Consider the following 18,560-nt stretch of genomic DNA (forward strand, 5'->3'; position numbering starts at 1 on the left):
TTTCAAAATATATTAGATTTGGTTTTTATTGTAGAGCACACATATCAGGGCGAAGTGCTGCACACACAACTACAAATCATTTTTGGGAAAAAAGCTGTAAAAAAAATAAAACTGCAACTGCTTTAATTATGCAGTCCCGACTTGAGAAATCCACGCTGGCAAAGGAGTTCTGGCCCCTGAGAGGGGCTTCTTGATGGTGGCTGCCCCAGATTTCTGCAGCCTATGAGGTCTCAGACCCGGACCTCTGTACACAAAGCCCCCAAAGTGGTGGTATCCTGGTTGCTGGGAGGGCCTCTGCTCTGGGCAAGCCCGGGTCCTGGCCTGGCTGACAAGACATTCCTAATGAATCTAGATCCACAAAACCTTGCTGCCTTCCAGGATCTGAGTGGATAGAAGCTACCAAAGACTTTACCTTTTTTTTTTTATTATTATTTTTTGAAAGCCCCTTCACCAACTCCCATACCCTGAAGCGGAGGAGGCACCAGCCCAGTCTGCAGGCCTGAGCTCTGGCCTTGGATGCATGCTGCCGGCAGACAAGATGGGGCAGGCGCCTTCCTAGAATGATGACATGAGGATGAGGCCCAAGCTGGCCAATGGAGAAGGGAAGGGAAAGGAAAAAGCCAGGAGACTAAAGGGGGAAAAAAAACTCAAAAAAGAAAACAAAAACCCTACCACACACCACAACAATTTTCCATACCCCAAATGCTAGACTTGGAAGGACACCAGTCCCTCTAGCTAGAAACAATTTCTAAAACTGACCCAACGTGGCAAGTCTAACTGTTCCAAATAATCACACACATATGCTCAAAAGGAGCAACCAGCAAAGAAGTGTGCTCTCGATAAGAGAGGTCAGGACCACTGCACTAGCCCCTCAGCAGCCCAAGGAACTGTGGACATGGCAGGCTAGTGGGCGTGGGTGGAGGACGCCTGGGGGGCTTAACAATAGCTTTGGGATGGCAGGGGCTGGCACTGTTTAAGCCCCTGCCCAGGCAACCTGAACAACTCTGCCACAGGAGGAAGAAAGGGTGTTTGCATGAGCTTGCAGGGCGTGGATGGCAGGTGAGAAGTGGAGAACAGCAGAGCCTGTGAGGCTCCAGGAGACCTCAACCAAGTGCAGACATCAGTGGAGGAAAGGGGCGAGCAGAAGACTGAACTTTGTTTAGAACACTACGAAGATTTACACTGAAAGCAAAATAATTTTCTTAACCAAAACATTTTGTTGCTTTTAAATAAACCCAGCCTGATACAGCCCCACTTAAAAGATGGCTGCTCTGCTCCACCACCTCTACTGGCCACTCCAGCATCAGCCTCTGTCCCCTACTGATGCCAACAGCCTTTCCATCCAGGAGGAATACCAAGAATATGAGAACCTAGGTCCTGGCCAATTCTATTCTTCAGCCTTAACAGGCAACAAAACCAAGGAAAAATATATAGAATAAAAAAAAACAAAAAACAAAAAACAAAAAAACAAAAACCCCCCAATAAACAAAAACAAAACCCTCAAAACAAAAGGAGGGGCAACTACGTAAGGATGAGCCAGAGTTCCCAGGAAGGCGGCGGGTAGACTCAGTGCCGCCGCATCTTCACCTTTCGGGCAGGGCTGCCTGCTGCCTCAGAGCAGTCCTCTGAGGACTCGTATGACTTGCGCCAGTAGTTCTCAGAGCTGAAGCTACCCCTCCGCCGGTGTGTGGGCAGCAGCACCGAGCGCCGGTTCTCTTCCTTGTCCATCTCCAGGATCCGTGGCCTGCAAGGAAAGGGAGGTAGGACGTTATCTGAGAGGCTGGCAGGAGGCGCCTGGCTTTACCGCTGTACCTCGTCTCATCCTTGGGATGGGTCACTTCAGCTCAGTGGTCCTCAACGAAGGGTAGTCCTGGCAGAGGCCCTGGTATCGGAGGTTCTTGCCCACTAAGTGCCAGTGACCACCCCAGTCTTTGGGACATTTCCCAATTACCCTGTGGGGTCTGCCTGGCTTGGAGTCTGGTGCCCTGGGACACTGCCAGGGCTGCTGGACAGAGATCTTCCCTACCACAGCCTCAAGACTCTGCATGGTTCTACCATCTACCTTTACTTCCCAGCTCTACCCACTTTCTCTCTCTTGGGCCTCCCAACACCCCCTTCTCCACTTACTAACCCCATTACCCCCTGAAACCACAAAGCTCTTTTGTATCTCAGGGTTTAGCTCATACAGTATTTCCTGCCTAGAATGCTCTTCCATGTCTTCCTTATCCTTCTGGAATCAACTTAAACATTACCTCCTTGGAAACCTTCCCCAACACTTAAAAAACATTTTTTTTTTTTTTGAGACGGATTCTTGCTCTGTCGCACAGGCTGGAGTGCAGCGGTGCCATCTCGGGTCACTGCCAGCTCCGCCTCCCAGGTTCACGCCATTCTCCTGCCTCAGCCTCCCGAGGAGCTGGGACTACAGGTACCTGCCACCACGCCTGGCTAATTTTTTGTATTTTTTAGTAGAGACGGGGTTTCACCGTCTTAGCCAGGATGGTCTCGATCACCTGACCTCGTGATCTGCCTGCCTTGGCCTCCCAAAGTGCTGGGATTACAGGCGTGAGCCACTGTGCCGGCCAAAACATTTTTTTTTCTTTTAAAAAAAATTATCTCCTCAACTATCTTTTATCCAATCCTTTTTGAAATAAGTCCCGGGTTCACTATTATCCAAGTCCCAAGATTCCCTCCTGACATCTAAGTATAATTCCACAAGGGCGTCTGTCTGGGTGAGACTGAACAAGGAAAGTCATGGGAAACCCATGATATTGCCATTTGTTACAGTCTCTGCCTGACCCCTTCTCTCTGGGTGTACAGGCAGTTGGCCAGGGTTAGATGGGAATGTCACCAATGCCACCAACCCAGAGGAACCAGACATAAGGTTTTGAAAGGATGAGCAAGCCAAGGCTCCTAAACAGCCTACCCCAGGCTTCTCCACCCTTCTCACCCTGCAGCCAGGCCTTTGCCAGCCTTTGCTGAGGGTCCTAAACTGAGTACCTGTGGGCAGCATCAGGGTCTGCCTTGCGGTGGGACCGCTTGGGTTTCAGGGCAGGGTCCCTGTTGTTTCCTGACAGGCGATCTGAAGCATAGCTGGGTGGTAACACGGAGCTGCTCAGGGACTTTGTTTCCAACCGGGGTGCATCTAATCTTGTCCTGCAAAGGAAACATGCATGGGGTCACCAAAGGGCCTCTGGTGAAGGTGTGGGCACCATCAGACCAATTCTCTGGCCAGGCCAAGTGGGAGCCAGCTAGACCTGGAAGCTAGCAGTCTCTGCTCTGTACCTCACTCTCCTTGAGGTTCAACTAGAGATTGGTCTAGCTGACTTTCAAAGACCCTCCTCAAGTCCACGTTTAGGAGTAAGGAATGGGAACACTTCTGTCTGGAAACTCCCAATGACAGGCTGTGCTACCCTAGGGGCAAGATTCCAGGGCTCGCTCTTAGCTGAACCAAGCAGCCTCACCTCACTCCACTTGGACCCACAGGTTCTCTGGGGCCATCTACTTCATTTGCCAGAGGACCAACGGCCCCACTGGTGGGTCCCAACACAGGAAGGATCCCTGGTCCAGGCCTGTAGAGGGGCTGGAGAGAAAGAGAGCCAGAGCTACCCTATCTTCTCACTGTACAGACAGGGATGCTGAGACTGAGTGGCAGAGCCAGGGTAGGGAACCCAGGCCCACTCCACAACCATGAGCAGTCATCTGGCAGTTTCTGCTCATTTCAGGATGCTGACAAGGTAAAGGCCAGAGGGCTTTTGAAGGCACAGTCCCCACCAAGCAGCAGGTGTAGCTATAGGTTTCAAGGAATACATTGCCTAGTAAAGGGAAGGCACACAAATACAGATGAGGAAGAGGGGGATGGAGAAGCTGGGTAGAGGTAACTCAGGGCAGTGATCCAAGTCCTTTATGAAGCCAGAACAGAAGGGAGCTGGCATGGAAAACCTCAAAGCCCTCAGGCTCCTTGTGTGGTACAGAGAAGGCTGGCCAGTCAGGCAGGTGGGAGCAAAGGGCAGAAGGACCCATGTAATAGACTGCGTGGGAAGCTATAGGACATAGCTAGCAGAGACCCTGAAGGCACCTTTTCCAGGGTCTGCTAGACACAAAGTAGTAACTTAGTTCCAAAGGAGTAGGGGCTGCATTCAGAGCAGGACTCTAAGGATACTAGAGGATGCTGGGGAGAAGTAAGCAGGAGGGAAATCCAAGAACTGCCTTGGGCTAGGCTGCTTGGCATCCTTGGTAACAACTGCAACTGGTCCTCAGTTTCCCCCATTCCCCATGGCTGCCTCCCCACATTCCATTGGCTGGCCTACTGTACATAGATGGGAAAGATCAGAAAGGCAGTAAGTCATGCATCCTGCAAGTCACGGGGGAATGTTTAAAGCCAAAGTGAGACTTCAAGCCTGACAGGCAAGAGTTACTCTGAACGTGGGTAGGAAATCTCTCTCCTAAAGGCAGCAGGGGCATCTCCTTCCTTCCAGTGGGGAACCAATGTTCTGATGCCTCAGGCCCAAACTGGTGGGTAGGCAGGTAGGACAGGCATCCCCATCCCTTTGGGTTGGCCTTGCAGAGGGGGATGCCAGTAGGGCCCAGCTGCAGTGAGTGGCTCTTCAGTCTGAGACTCCACTCTGGACTCCTCCAGACTCATGGATGCAGAACCTAACATCAACAGGAGGATGATCTAGTCTTGGCACTGCCATTCAGAGTCCAAGCTAGTCACCATCCTTCCTCGGGCCTCAGTTTCCCCATCTGAGCAAAAGAAAGAAATGTGACTAGCTCTAAGGCTTCTTTGCGCTGAGGGTCTAAGGAATCGAAGGCAAGTTGCCTCCTTCAAGGCTGGGATTCTCTGGGTAGAGGTGGTACTGGGCAACTACCAGAGATGAGTATGTGAAATAGAATAGAATCATTTTTTTTTTTTTTAAAGAGAGATCGTGTTTTGCTCTGTCGCCCAGTCTGGAGGGCAGTGGTATGATCATAACTCACTGCAGCCTTGAACTCCTAGGCTTAAGGGATCCTCCTGCCCAAGCCTCCCAAGAAGCTAGGACTGGGCCACCATGCCCGGCTAATGGTTTTTTTTTGGCGAGACAGGGTACCACCATTTTGCCTAGGCTGGTCTCTAACTCTTCTAAGTGATCCTCCCACCTCAGCCTCCCAAACTGTTGAGATTACAGGTATGAGCCATCAAGCCTGGCTCCAGATGAGCTTTTTATTTTTATTATTATTTTTTGAGACAGGGGCTCCTTCTGTCGCCCAGGCTGGAGTGCAGTGGCGGGATCTTGGCTCATTGCAACTTCAAGCGATCCTCCCACCTCAACCTCCCAAGCAGCTGAGATTATAGGTACCCGCTGCCACACTCGGCTAATTTTTATATTTTCAGTAGAGACAGCATTTCACCATGTTAGCCAAACTGGTCTCAAACACTGGGGCTCAAGCGATCTGCCCATCTCAGCCTCCCAAACTGCTAGGATTATGGGCCTGAGCCACCACACCTGGCCCAATTACCTTTTCTATTTTATTTATTTTATTTTTTTAAGAGAGTTTTACTCTTGTTGTCCAGGGTGGAGTGCACTGGCACGATCTTGGCTCATTGCAACCTCCGCCTCCCGCGTTCAAGCAACTCTTCTGCCTCAGCCTCCCGAATTGCTAGGATTACAGGCATGCACCCCCACGCCTGGCTACTTTTGTATTTTTAGTAGAGACGGGGTTTCTCCATGTTGGTCAGGCTGGTCTTGAACTCCCGACCTCAGGTGATCTGCCCGTCCTGGCTTCCCAAAGTGCTGGAATTAAAGGCGTGAGCCACCAAGCCTGGCCCAATGACCTTTTCTTTACCAGGCTTCGTGTCACCAAGTTGAGAGGTCCAGGTGGCAGAGATCAGACTAAATAAAATGTTAGCCGTTATACTTGACTTAAAGGACTCTAAGGGCCTCATTGAAGAAAGTCCCTCCTCTGGTACCCATAAAGCTAAGACTCTATAGGTGCCAGGGAGCCCATGTTCAGGGAAGGAAGTCCCCTGTGTGCCCCAAAAGCCCCAGTGAAGCCCTAGTGGGGGGCACTCTGGAGTTGTTTCTTCGGGTGAATGATGGATGGTAGGAGAAAAGCAGAGCCACCAAGATGAGAGCTCTTGACACATCCCCTGGGACTGTTATAAGTACATCTCATAACAGCTGGAGAAGCTCCTGCCCTCCCTACACTTCCAAAAATTCACCAAGCTGCAGGATGCCAGGCTAGAGCTTGACTCCAAGCCCAGTGCCCACCAGTAGCTTAACTTCAGAACATGCCCCTGTTAAAAGGCAACCAACTCTCATGGCGTAGGCCAGGTCCTCAGGGGTTAGCAGAGAGTCACAAATCTGGATTCAGGAGGCTCAGTTCTAGCAGTAAGGTCTGGACCCAGGCCTCCTCAGGTGGCAACAGGAATGAAGACCTGCCTTACAGATGAGTCAGTATTCAAAGGTCAGAGCAAAGCACCTCGGGCATGTGACCTCGGGCATGTGAGGTTGACCGTGATACCCAGAGCGGCCACCTACAGTGTCAGGACAAAGCAGGGACAAGGGAGGTCACAACAAAGGATGGCTGTAGCACTAAAGTGTGAACCGAAGGGAAGGGAGGGAGTTGATCCTATCCTAGGTCCTCCAGAGAAGCTGCTGGGGTGAATTATTCTCCCTGTAGGGACTGGAGAGCAAAGCTAAATCCCAGAGCAAATCACTAGCTTGAGTCACAAAGCTACTACCTACTACTCTGTGATGGCCTCTAAAGCACAGGTGGGGCCAGTGCTTTACTTACACAGTGGCTCACACCTGTAATCCCAGCACTTTGGGAGGCCAAGGTAGAAGGATTACTTAAAAGCCAGGAGTTTCAGACCAACCTGGGCAACAAAGTAAGACCTTGTCCCTATTTAAACTCTTTTTTTTTTTTTAAAGACCATCTTGCTCTGTCTCCAGGCTGGAGTGCAGTGGCACGATCTTGGTTCACTGCACCTCCACCTCCCGGGTTCAGGCAATTCTCCTGCCTCAGCCTCATGAGTAGCTGGGACTACAGGTGCACGCCACCATGCCCAGCTAATTTTTGTATTTTTAGTAGGGACAGGGTTTCACCATGTTGGCCAGGATGGTCTTGATCTCTTGACCTCGTGATCCACCTGCCTCAGCCTCCCAAAGTGCTGGAATTACAGGCGTGAGCCATCGTGCCCGGCCCTAATTTTTTTTTTTAATTAAAAAATAAAGTGCAGGTGGGCCCTCCTCAGTGCAAGAGAACACTGTGCATGCAGGTGGCAGCACCACCATTTCTGGGAAGATGGTAAACCAGACCGCACTCAGGCCACGATGACTCTGGAGCGAGGGCAGTCCCCAGCCAGCTACCAACTACTCTCCAACGTCTGGCACCACCTTTACCAGGCATCCTTGTGCTAAAAGCTTGGCTTTCCAACAAAGCGAGGCAGAGACCAGTATTGTGAGCCTGTCCAAGCACCCTCTTGCCTATTTAGTAACCTGGGTCCCTAGAGCTAAGGTCTAAGCTCCAGCACCTTTGAGAATCAGACTCCCACAAAGCTCAGGTCTGTACCTTGCTGGCTCTCCTGCAGTAGTACCCACTCCCCTCACGGGACTCTCCCCACCCATCTTCCACCAGCCCCCTGCCAACATCAGACTTCTGTTTTTTTTTGTTTTTTGTTTTGAGTAGGAGTCTCGCTCTGTCGCCCAGGTTGGGGTGCTGTGGTGCGATCTCGGCTCACTGCAACCTCCGCCTCCCGGGTTCATGCCATTCTCCTGCCTCAGCCTCCAAGTAGCTGCAACGACAGGCGCCTGCCACCATGCCCGGCTGATTTTTTTTGTATTTTTAGTAGAGACGGGGTTTCACCGTGTTAGCCAGGATGGTCTCGATCTCCTGACCTCACGATCCGCCCGCCTCAGCCTCCCAAAGTGCTGGGATTACAGGCGTGAACCACCGCACCCGGCCAATTAATTACTTTCTTTGAAACAAGGTCTATCACCCAGCCTGGAGTGCACGGGTGGGATTACAGCTCACTGCAGCCTTGACCTCCTGGGCTCAAGCGATCCTCCTGCCTCAGGCTCGCGAGTAGCTCGGACTATAGGTATATGCCACCACACCTGGTTTTATTTATTTATTTATTTAATTTATTATTTCTTCTGCCTCAGGCTCGCGAGTAGCTCGGACTACAGATATATGCCACCACACCTGGTTTTATTTATTTATTTATTTATTATTTCTCCTGCCTCAGGCTCGCGAGTAGCTCGGACTATAGGTACATGCCACCACACCTGGTTTTTTAAATCAATCAATCAATCTATCTATCATCTATCTATCTATCTAGCTATCTTATCTATCTTATCTATCTTATCTATCTATCTATCTGAGATGGAGTCTCACCCTGTAGCCCAAGCTGGAGTGCAGTGGTGCAATCTTGGCTCACTGCAACCTCTGCCTCCCATGCTCAAGCGATTCTCGTGCCTCAGCCTCCCAAGTAGCTGGGACTACAGATGCATGCTACCACGCCCGGCTAATTTTTTGTATTTTAGTAGAGATGGGGTTTCACCATGTTGCCCAGGGTGGTCTCAAACTCCCGCGCTCAGGCAATCCGCCCACCTCGGCTTCCCAAAGTGCTGGGATTACAAGTGCGAGCCACCGCACCCAGCCAGGAAGAGTTTAGAAGACCACCTAGCATTCACAAGTTTAACCACAACTGCCCAATTTACAGGTGCAGATAAGACTGCATTTGGAGAGGAGTGGCAGAGCCAGGGCAGAAGCACAAGTTTGTCACCTCCCTGGTGATCCCATTGTACCCATATTCCTTGGGCAGGCCACAGACACATCAGAACAGTCAGGCTGCCAAAAAGGCAGGGTGTATGCACGTGGACACAGACTTACTGAACCAGGGAACAAATGTAAGCTAAATCTAACCACAGGAGACACAAATCATGGAGAAAGGAGCAGCACCAAGCCCTGGTCAGAGAAACTAAAAGCTAGCCACCCCTCAACCCCACTGCTGAGGAACGAGGTCCAGAATGAGACCTCCACTTCCTTCCACTGCTCATCCATCCACTCAGCCTCACATTCAGATTGCTCTGCTCTCATGGAAGGTCTCCTGACTCCTCGAACTCTGTGGATCTAATGACCAAGTAAGCTATTGAGCTTCGCTTCCTACAATCTCTCACATGCAAATCCCTCACCCCACTGCTCACATGCCTCCACGGCTCCCCAGCGCCCTTAACATTTCTCTGCACAGCGTGAAGCTTTTGCTGTCTTAGGCCGGTGTATCAAGTCCTCCACTCCTTATCTATTCTGTGTTTCAGAACAGAGTTCCTGGACTCCAAGCCTCTGTAAAGAGCATCTCTTCTGACTGAACTATCTTTGCCCCTGAGCCTCATTCTATGCTGGCTAAGGTCCAAGCATCCTTGACTACCTTCAGGTGGCACTTATCTGGAAAGCCTTCTTTGACCAGTTCCTGTTGAGATGCTAAATGTCTGCCTTTTCCCAAAGGACAAAAGAGAATAGGAACCCATACAAACCCCATTCCGGGCACTAGCACAGAGCCTAGCACACACCAGCTTAGGTTACCACTTGGCAAAGGGATCTCCAGCTGCATTTCCCAGCTTCAGACCACTCTGAGCTGAGTTCCACTTGACCAAAAGCAAATAAATGGGCTATATATACTGCTTTGTGCCACTTTATCTGGTTAACTGGAGAGTACCAATCTCAAGAATACAAGTCTCACAGTGCAATCCTGAGGGCCTCCTAAAAACCAAGGGATTGGGTGCCCTAGTTACCAACTAAAGGCCCCGAAAACCCATAAGCCATCTCTTGAGAATCAAATGTTGACCTAAGGCCTCCTTCCCTCTTTCATTCCTCATCTACAGAAGTCCCCTATATTTCCCTGCCTCCTAGCCTTTGAGCTTACCATTTCTGCCTGGCCAGCAATTTCTAGCTCAGGGGCCAGATCTACCAAGCTCACCTTTACCCTTCCTCCCGCAAAGCTGGATGTAATTTAAAAAAAAAAAAAAAAATTTTTTTTTTTTTTTTTGAGATGGAGTCTCGCTCTGTCTCCCAGGCTGGAGTGCAATGGTACAATCTCGGCTCACTGCAACCTCCGCCTCCCAGGTTCAAGCAGTTGTCCTGCCTCAGCCTCCCCAGTAGCTGGGATCACAGACACCTGCCACTATGCCCAGCTAATTCTTGTATTTTTAGAATTTTCATCACGTTAGTCAGGCTGGTCTTGAACTCCTGACCTCAGGTGATCCAACTGCCTCGCCCTCCTGAAATGCTGGATTACAGGTGTGAGCCACCACGACTGGCCTGGGTTTTTGGGGGTTTTTTTTGCAGGGCTCCCAGAGAATACCCTGTGCTTTTACACCAGTGTTCACTCTGCTTTGTGTTGGAATGGCATGCAAAGTGCAAACTTATTACATGTGAAGCACCAAGGGGGCACTAAATTTCCTGCGGTGCCCACCTCAAGTGCCTTGTACATAGTAGATACTTGATGTTTCCCTCAAGTCAGAAATCCCTGCTCAAAGGTCATTCCAACTAGCAATGACCTGAGGCAGCTCACTTCCTACCTGAGCCCCTTTCCAAACAGAGTTCATACCTTCTAGCTTCAAGGTTAATATGTGGATGCTTGGCACAGGGCAGCTAGCAAGGCCTACCAGGAGCAGAAGCACAGAGTGCACTAGTGCAGGAGCACTAGGGAATCATGGAAAAACTGGAAGACTCCCCTCACAGACGAATTATTATACCCCAGAAGTTTGTCAGCCTCTTGGTTATCTAACTAGTAATTTAGAACTTTAACCACACCTCCAGTAAGGTTAGGTCCAGCCTCCCCTTCCAGGGTTACCAACGATTACAGAGAAAAGACTTGCATGTTGCGGCAGCTTGCCCTCGGTCGGCTGGGAGACAGTAACATTCAGGGAAGTTTGGGGGTGCTGAGGCACCTCAAAGAGCCGACTAGCCTGTAGCTGCTGCCTCACCCCACTCTCTGTAGAGTGCCCCCTACATACTCATAACATTCTCCCCAATCAGCACAACTCTCTACTTGCACAGCAGAGGCAAGAAAGCCCTTCTATATCTGAGCTCCAGTTTCCTAACTCAAAGCATCCATCCCAACGACACACTGGGGGAAAGGGCAGGACTTGGGGTACTCCACTGTGCAAACCACCAAGGAACTACAAGACCCAGGTTCCAGGTGTCACTCAGCCATTTATTGGCTAAGTTGTGACCCCAAACATTGTAACACCAAGGGACAGTCTGAGGATTCCACTCTGGGGAGACTTTTTTAAAAGGTTACTTCCAGCCTCCCCGTGAGAAACAAGGGCACATGTGCATGAAGACTTGGCACCACCCATGTTCACAGAAGCTGTGTTCTGTCCAACCAGAAAGCACTTGGCAGCTGCCCACCCATTTCCTTCTGTGAGGCCCTTAGAAAGACCTTTCCAGCTCTGACTGACCTGAGCTGGTGACAGAGCTCCCAGGGTCTCCACCAGCAGCCTGTGCAATCTTTATCTGAACTTATGAGAAGGCAGGACCGGCTCTAACTCCTCTACCATAATCAGGGCCAGGCTCAATGCCCAGATTCTACCCACTGTAACACAACCACACCAGAAGACATCAAACCAGCCAGGTATCTTCCAAGGCCACATCATACTTATCTCCGGGCAATGCCTGGGCCAAGATGCTCCCCTTTTTAAACTTGTCACAACCCGTCCTTTCCCAAGACAAGCCCATGTAGCTACTCTGGAGCTGCTCCTCACTGGCCTGAATTGTTCTCCACACTAGTTGATGCCTCCTCTGGGCTGCATCTCATGCTAGGCACCAGATGAACAGGGATCTCCTTACTCCTACAGAATGCAGATTTGAAAATTCACAATGGCAAGCGTATGAGCTGTGACAGTCCAAACAGGGGTGTGTGTATGTGTCTGCATGTGTGCTGAAAGGGCTTTAGGTGATGCTAAAAAGCTAAAGGGCTTTTTATATGATGCTTTCTGCATGTCAAAATGGTCAATCTGAACGATGAAGAATGACTAGGTTATCTGAGGAGTTGGTTATCATGTAGGTTTATTTGGGGAGTTGGGATATGAATCAGAGGATGAACATGTTAGATGAGAAGGTATGCCCAATGGAGGCCACACTGCCACAAGAGCCCAGGCACAAATCCATAAACCATAACAGGAGCTGCAGATACTTTAGAGTTCCCCACAGCTGTGCACTTCCCCAGCTCAGCTACCTGGGGAAGCTGGGACATCCTCCCACTCTTCTCCAGTCCCCTTACACCACAGCTCTGTGCTTCTGCACTCCAGCCCAGTCTGTGAATGGTTCCTGGGCCCACTGAAGTCAGAAGGTAGAAGAGCTTCAGTCACCCAGTAACAGCCATTCCCAAGGTTAGGCCACTGGCAGGGACCCAGCTGGCTGAAAAGCTTCCCAGGGAGCTGATTAACGGTGCAGACTCCTAGCTGTGCTGAGGAGCATCTGACTCAGTTGGACTGGGCGGCCAGGTATGGGAGTCACCATTCAATAAAAGAGTAGCAGGTGGAAGACTGACACTCCAGCTATGGCCACTACCACCTGCACATCCAACTAAGATTTCTCCAAAATAAGCTATTATGGGAAGATGAGAGGAACTCTTGGGAAGTTACTGCTCTGGTTCTATATAACATTAGAAGTTCCTCTCCAGGTTCCTGGCCAGGGCAGGCCACCCATCCCTGGCTGCAGTTGGAGGTACCAGGTACAGCCTGAGAAGAAATGACTGGAGGAGAGGCTGGAAGAGTGCTACACTCTGGACTCCATTGTTTCTGAGTTCTTGCCTATGCTGGTTATCACAGAAAAATAAAGTACAAGGCAGATAAAAACTCTTCCCTTCCTCTGACAAATTCTGGGAACAGTCTTAGGCTAGAAAAGAGAGGCTGCCAACCCCACCAAGTTGACCCAAGTTTCTGGAGCTCCCACGTGTTCACTGCTCTGCCTGTACCATAGGACTGTCCCACAGATATGGATCATACCCATCTACTATAGTTAAAACAGACTAAAAGTTTTGACTTGGCAAAGTGGCAAAGCCATACCAAAGAGACTTCACCACTACAATATTCTGGAGTTATGGGCCCAAAGGACCAGGATGCCAAAGTTATTGTTTACTGACTAAAGTTGATGAGCCAGAAAAAATTCCCAATGACCAAAGCTGGAAGAATTTGAGCATAAAATAAATTCCCAGGAGTCCATACTTACATAAAAATTATACTTATATAAATAAATGATTGAATAAATGAAGGAGAGTAGACCAATCCCCCCTGCAGAAGAATTCTAAGTAATTCACCTGCATGCTCCCCCTCAAGGAGATGGTGCTAACTCCCACACTCTTTAACTGTGGGCATGCATGGTGACTTCCTTCCTAAGGGTACAGTATGGACAAGGAAAAACAGTAATTTTACAGTGGAAAACCTGACAGTGCATTGGCCAGGTGATCAATATCAATAGTGTTAAGTTACATTGGTAGTATATATTCTTGGTTATGTAGTAAAAATGGCATACACTTTACCATAAAAACATCAGACAAATTCTAATTGAGAGATTTTCTATACAATACCTAACCAGTCAATATCATCAAGAATAAGGCAGGCTGGGCATGGTGGCTCACACCTGTAATCCCAGCACTTTGGGAGGCCAAGGCAGGTGAACCACTTGAGGTTGGAAGTTAGAGACCAGCTTGGCCAACATGGGGGAAACCCCATCTGTACGAAAAAATAAAGTTAGCTGGGTGTTGTGGCACACGCCTATAGTCCCAGCTACTCAGGAGGCTGAGACACGAAATCACTTGAACCTGGGACGCAGAGGTTGCAGTGAGCCGAGATGGTGCCACTGCATTCCCGCCTATTCCAGCCTAGGCGACAGAGTGAGACCCTGTCTCAAAAAAAAAAAAAAAAAAAAAAAAAAAAGAATAAGGCAAAGTCTGAGAAACTGTTACAGCCAAGAGGAGTCTAAGAGGAGTCTGAGTTGATATGTCGACTAAATGTAATGTAGGATGATCTTGGGACAGAAAAAGGACATTAGGAAAAACCTAAGGAAATCTAAATAAAGTATGGACTTTAGTCATACCAATAAAAAATTAACAAATAGGGGAAATGGGATGCAGAGTACATGAGAACTCTGTACTATCACAATTGTCTATAAATCTAAAACTATTCTAAAAATAAAGTTTAATAAAAGGAAGGAAGGAAGAAGACAGACAGACAGCAAGTTATATGGGTCAAGCCTAAGTTTACGTGCTTGTTTTGCTCTGCTCACTGACTTCTATGACTCTGGGCAATCACCTATCTTCTCTGGGACTCTATTCAAAAGGTAGGTGTGAACCAGGTATGGTGGCACTTGCCTCTATTCCCAGCTATTGGGGAGGCTGAAGCAGGAAGAGAGCTTGAGTCCAGGACTTTGAGGATGCAGTGAGCTATGATGGCACCACTGCATTCCAGCCTGAGCAAGATGGGTGGACAGTGGGGCAAGGCTTGTCTTGATCCAATGTCTGTGAGGCTATGGCTTCTTCCACTCACCCCGTGAAAGAAATAAACGCTGGTGAAGCCAGGTTTGTTGATGTTAAGTAGCACATCCCTGATTCCCTCCCCAGAGAAGAGCCACAAGCCATGATTCTGCCGAATACTACATCCTAACCTCCCACCCTTGTCTCCTCTCTTCACTCCCTGTTCCTCCCAGCAGTGAAAACCCAGGCATTTTTAAAGCAGGCTGCTAAAGGCACAGTTTAAAAATAATCACCAAGAGTACGTGTAACAAATAAGAACCAAGGAGGTGAGGAATAGAGGCTAAGGGGTGGGGTGAGGTTTGGAAGAATGTTGCCCAAATCTTGTCTCAAGATTATACCCACAAATATTGGGCGTATATGCTTTTGCTCAGTCCTAAACTCCCTAAATAGAGTACTTAATTTTCTGATAAAACAACAAAACAACTTTATCCTCACGGGATTCAAATAAAAAGAGAACTTAACAGTTCTGCTCTCCACTCTGCCATGCCACTGATACATAGGAGCTGAGTTCTAAGTGGACCCAGAGCTATATCTCCAGACAGGCCTGCAGGTGAGGCAGAAAATCAGACATCAAGGCACTTACTTCCTGAGGATGATGACTGCTCGGCGCTCCTTGATGTCCTGAGGCCGTATGCAGTGAGTGATTTCATCAGCAGCATATCCACTGAAAAGAAACACAGAACATGTGACCATGAAGAGTAGACAGACAACCAAAGTTCCTGGGGGATATAACAGGACAGGAACATGGCCTAGGTCTTACGGCTGCTCTCTACCCATTACTTGAGAGTTTCAAGGATCTACATGGAAGGGAATATCATATTAAGCTCCAGGATGCTTTTGCCAAGAGACTGTAATACTCAAGGAAAAACCTGGTATGACACAAAGGAGACCCCTTGGCCACTTAAGGCAGAGGCCCGAAGCAAGACTCTCCCTGAACAGGCCAGGAACCCTTTTTTAAAAGGGTACTCCAGAGAGTACACTGTAGCTCCTCCTCATTCTCCCTCCATTTAGCAGGTAGAGAAAGCCAAGGCAGCCACTGATAGCACTGAGTCACCAGGGAGAGCTAGGACTGCCTCATTCCAAAATAGAATGTCTACATGAAGTCTCCATTTGGGGGGATCCAAAATTTTGAAGACAGTTGTGTTTGAATATTTTAAGAATTTCCGGCTGGGCGTGATGGCTCATGCCTGTAACCCTAGCACTTTGGGAGGCCGAGGTGGGCGGATCACCTGAAATCAGGAGTTCGAGACCAGCCTGGCCAACATGGCGAAACCCCATCTCTACTAAAAATACAAAAATTAGCCAGGCATGGTGGCGGGCGCCTGTAATCCCAGCTACTTGGGAGGCTGAGGCAGGAGAATCGCTTGAACCTAGGAGGCAGAAGTTGCAGTGAGCCAAGATCACGCCCACTGCACCTGGGCAACAGAGCGAGACTCCGTCCCCACCACTGACCCCCACCTCCTGCCCCCCGCCCAAAAAAAAAAAGGATTTCCATCATACTCAGATATCTGTTTATTTTCAACAAGTTACATGACTTTTAAAACCGCTCAGAGACCAACTAATGTGGGTAGATGACTGTCCTCTTCTCAGCTAGCGTCATTCCAATTTGAAACTCTGGAAGCAAGCTCTGAGCTTCCTATACCCCTCACATGCTATCACTGGAAGCATGGCAGCCACAAGATACTCCCACTCCAAGTTACTCTACTGAGCTGCAGCAGTTCTACACACCCAGAAACTCAGCCACAAGCCTAGTAGGACAAGTATGGCTTAGTTTCCCTACCTGGCCCTGTACCACAAACCCTTCTCTCATGGCTGCTGATCAGCTACCTTCTCAAAGGCTAGTTGTACAGACACAAACTTAACTATTAAAAACACTGCAGGCCTGGGAAGGACCCCTCAAGATGGCCAGGTTGGCCAAACCTCAGCTCTAATAACTGGATGCAAGAGCCAACAAGAGATAAAAAGCCAGACTGCTTCAGGCTCAGCCTTAAGGAAGCACCTCTGATTTGGAAATCTGATTTGAGCTCATGCTGGGGATAGAACAAACCTTTATTTAATTTAATTTTTTTTTTTTTTGAGACAGTCTCACTCTGTCACTCAGGTTGGAGTGCAGTGGCACAATCTCGGCTCACTGCAACCTGTGCCTGCCGGGTTCAAGCGATTCTCCTGCCTCAGCCTCCCAAGTAGCTGGGACTACAGGCGCACCCCACCACGCCTGTCTGATTTTTGTTATTTTCAGTAGAGATGGGGTTTCACTATGTTGGTCAGGATGGTCTTGAACTCCTGACCTCGCGATCCGTCAGCCTCAGCCTCCCAAAGTGCTGGGATTACAGGTGTGAGCCACCGCGCCCGGCCCAAACCTTTATTTTATAGATTCCACCTTCTCCCTCAAGCTGCTCCTAGACAAGAATTTTTCAAAATTTTCTCCATGAACACCAGTCCCATAAGAGACAGTAGACAGGCTGGGCACGGTGGCTCACGCCTGTAATCCCACCCAGCACTTTGGGAGGCTGAGGTGGGCATGTTGCCTGAGGTTAGGAGTTCGTGACCAGTCTGGCCGACATGGTGAAACCCCGTCTCTACAAAAATACAAAAATAAGCCAGGCACGATGGCAGGTGCCTGTAATTCCAGCTATCGCAGAGGCTGAGGCAGGAGAATCGCTGAACCTGGGAGGTGGAGGTTGCCGTGAGCCGAGATAGTGCCACTGCACTCCAGCCTGGGTGACAGAGTGAGACTCCGTCTCAAAAAAAAAAAAAAAAAAAAGACAAGACAGTTGACAAATGTCTACAGCGAAATCAATTTGTAAAATACTGATTAGAGTTTCAAAGAGCATTAATATATTTAAAGCACATGAGAATTACTACAGCAAAAGAACCCACTGACTTTGAGCACTGACCAAAGAACCTTCTCTCATAATACCTATTAATACCCATCAGCCCACAGTAAGAAGTATCACACAGGAGTTAGTGAGTTGAAGAGACCTGGGTTCAAATGTGAGCTTTGTCTCCTACTAGCTTTGTGACCTTTGTTAAATCACATGCTGAACCTAAAAACCTGTACAGTTTCTTCATCTGTAATAAGGAGAACAGTAGGTTCTTGGGTATTCATTTTGTTATGCTTTATAATTTAGCTATTCTTTTGCTGCTACTAATATTACAAGATTTTAAAAATGGGGACAGTTTTAAAGATTACAAGATTAAAGTTTTTAAGATTACAAGATTTTAAAAACGGGGCCTCCTCCCTTCCAGGCAGAAAAACAGCATTATATGACTACATGGTTGACACTCCTGGAAAGGGGTGGTGAGAGGCCTACCTGCAGGGGTATTGCGAGAATTAAGTCAGATAATGCAGGGTGCCTGACACCCTACAATCTTTACTAAGCACTCTGACAAAAGTCAGAGGGCCGTGGACTATCCTGGGGCAAGCCAGAGCCCTGGATTCAGCATCTGCCAAAGAGACATGGTCTGGGCTCCCCCTGCAGGGATCTGCCAGTAGTGGGGGCCGCCTGGGCCCCATTTCCAGAGCTAGGAACTCTAGTTCTCATCCCATGCTTTTATCATTCCACACTGGGGGAATGGGGGTCTAGACTGCAAGACTGTCCCATATAGACACACAATACTTTCCCAAAGAGCTGTCAAAGGTCTCAAAGGCACTTTTTTTTTTTTTTTTAAAAGACAGAGTCTCACTCTGTTGCCCAGGCTGGAGTGCAGTGGCATGATCTTGGCTCACTGTAACCTCCACCTCCCAGGTTCAAGCGATTCTCCTGCCTCAGACCCCCAAGTAACTGGGACTACAGGCTAATTTTTGTATGTTTAGTGAAGACTGTTTCCCCATGTTGGCCAGGCTGGTCTCGATCTCCTGATCACACGTGATCCACCCACCTCGGCCTCCCAAAGTGCTGGGATTACAAGTGTGAGCCACCATGCTCGGCCCCAGAGGCACGTTTCTAAGTCCTGAATCTGCAGTGCTGGCTACAGGCAACCTTCCCTGCCATTGACAAGTGTTATCAATCTGTTTGACTAGGCTATATGCATAACCAAG

At 48.9% G+C, this 18,560-nt stretch overlaps 1 protein-coding gene across 1 annotated transcript in view; it reads right to left on the reverse strand.

Moving 5' to 3' along the window:
- The window catches only part of ALKBH5 (alkB homolog 5, RNA demethylase), a 27,669-nt gene continuing 9,109 nt past the window's right edge, over nucleotides 1–18,560 (reverse strand). Inside the window, exons 2-4 of the mRNA XM_003809783.6 lie at nucleotides 15,102–15,182; nucleotides 2,998–3,153; nucleotides 1–1,744 (exon numbers count right to left, since the gene is read on the reverse strand). Of these exons, the coding sequence (XP_003809831.1) occupies nucleotides 1,567–1,744; nucleotides 2,998–3,153; nucleotides 15,102–15,182 (415 nt within the window). The 3' untranslated portion in view covers nucleotides 1–1,566. The remainder of the gene's footprint in view (nucleotides 1,745–2,997; nucleotides 3,154–15,101; nucleotides 15,183–18,560) is intronic.

The sequence above is a fragment of the Pan paniscus genome, chromosome 19 (genome assembly GCF_029289425.2).
Source record: "Pan paniscus chromosome 19, NHGRI_mPanPan1-v2.0_pri, whole genome shotgun sequence".
NCBI classification, from domain to species: domain Eukaryota; kingdom Metazoa; phylum Chordata; class Mammalia; order Primates; family Hominidae; genus Pan; species Pan paniscus.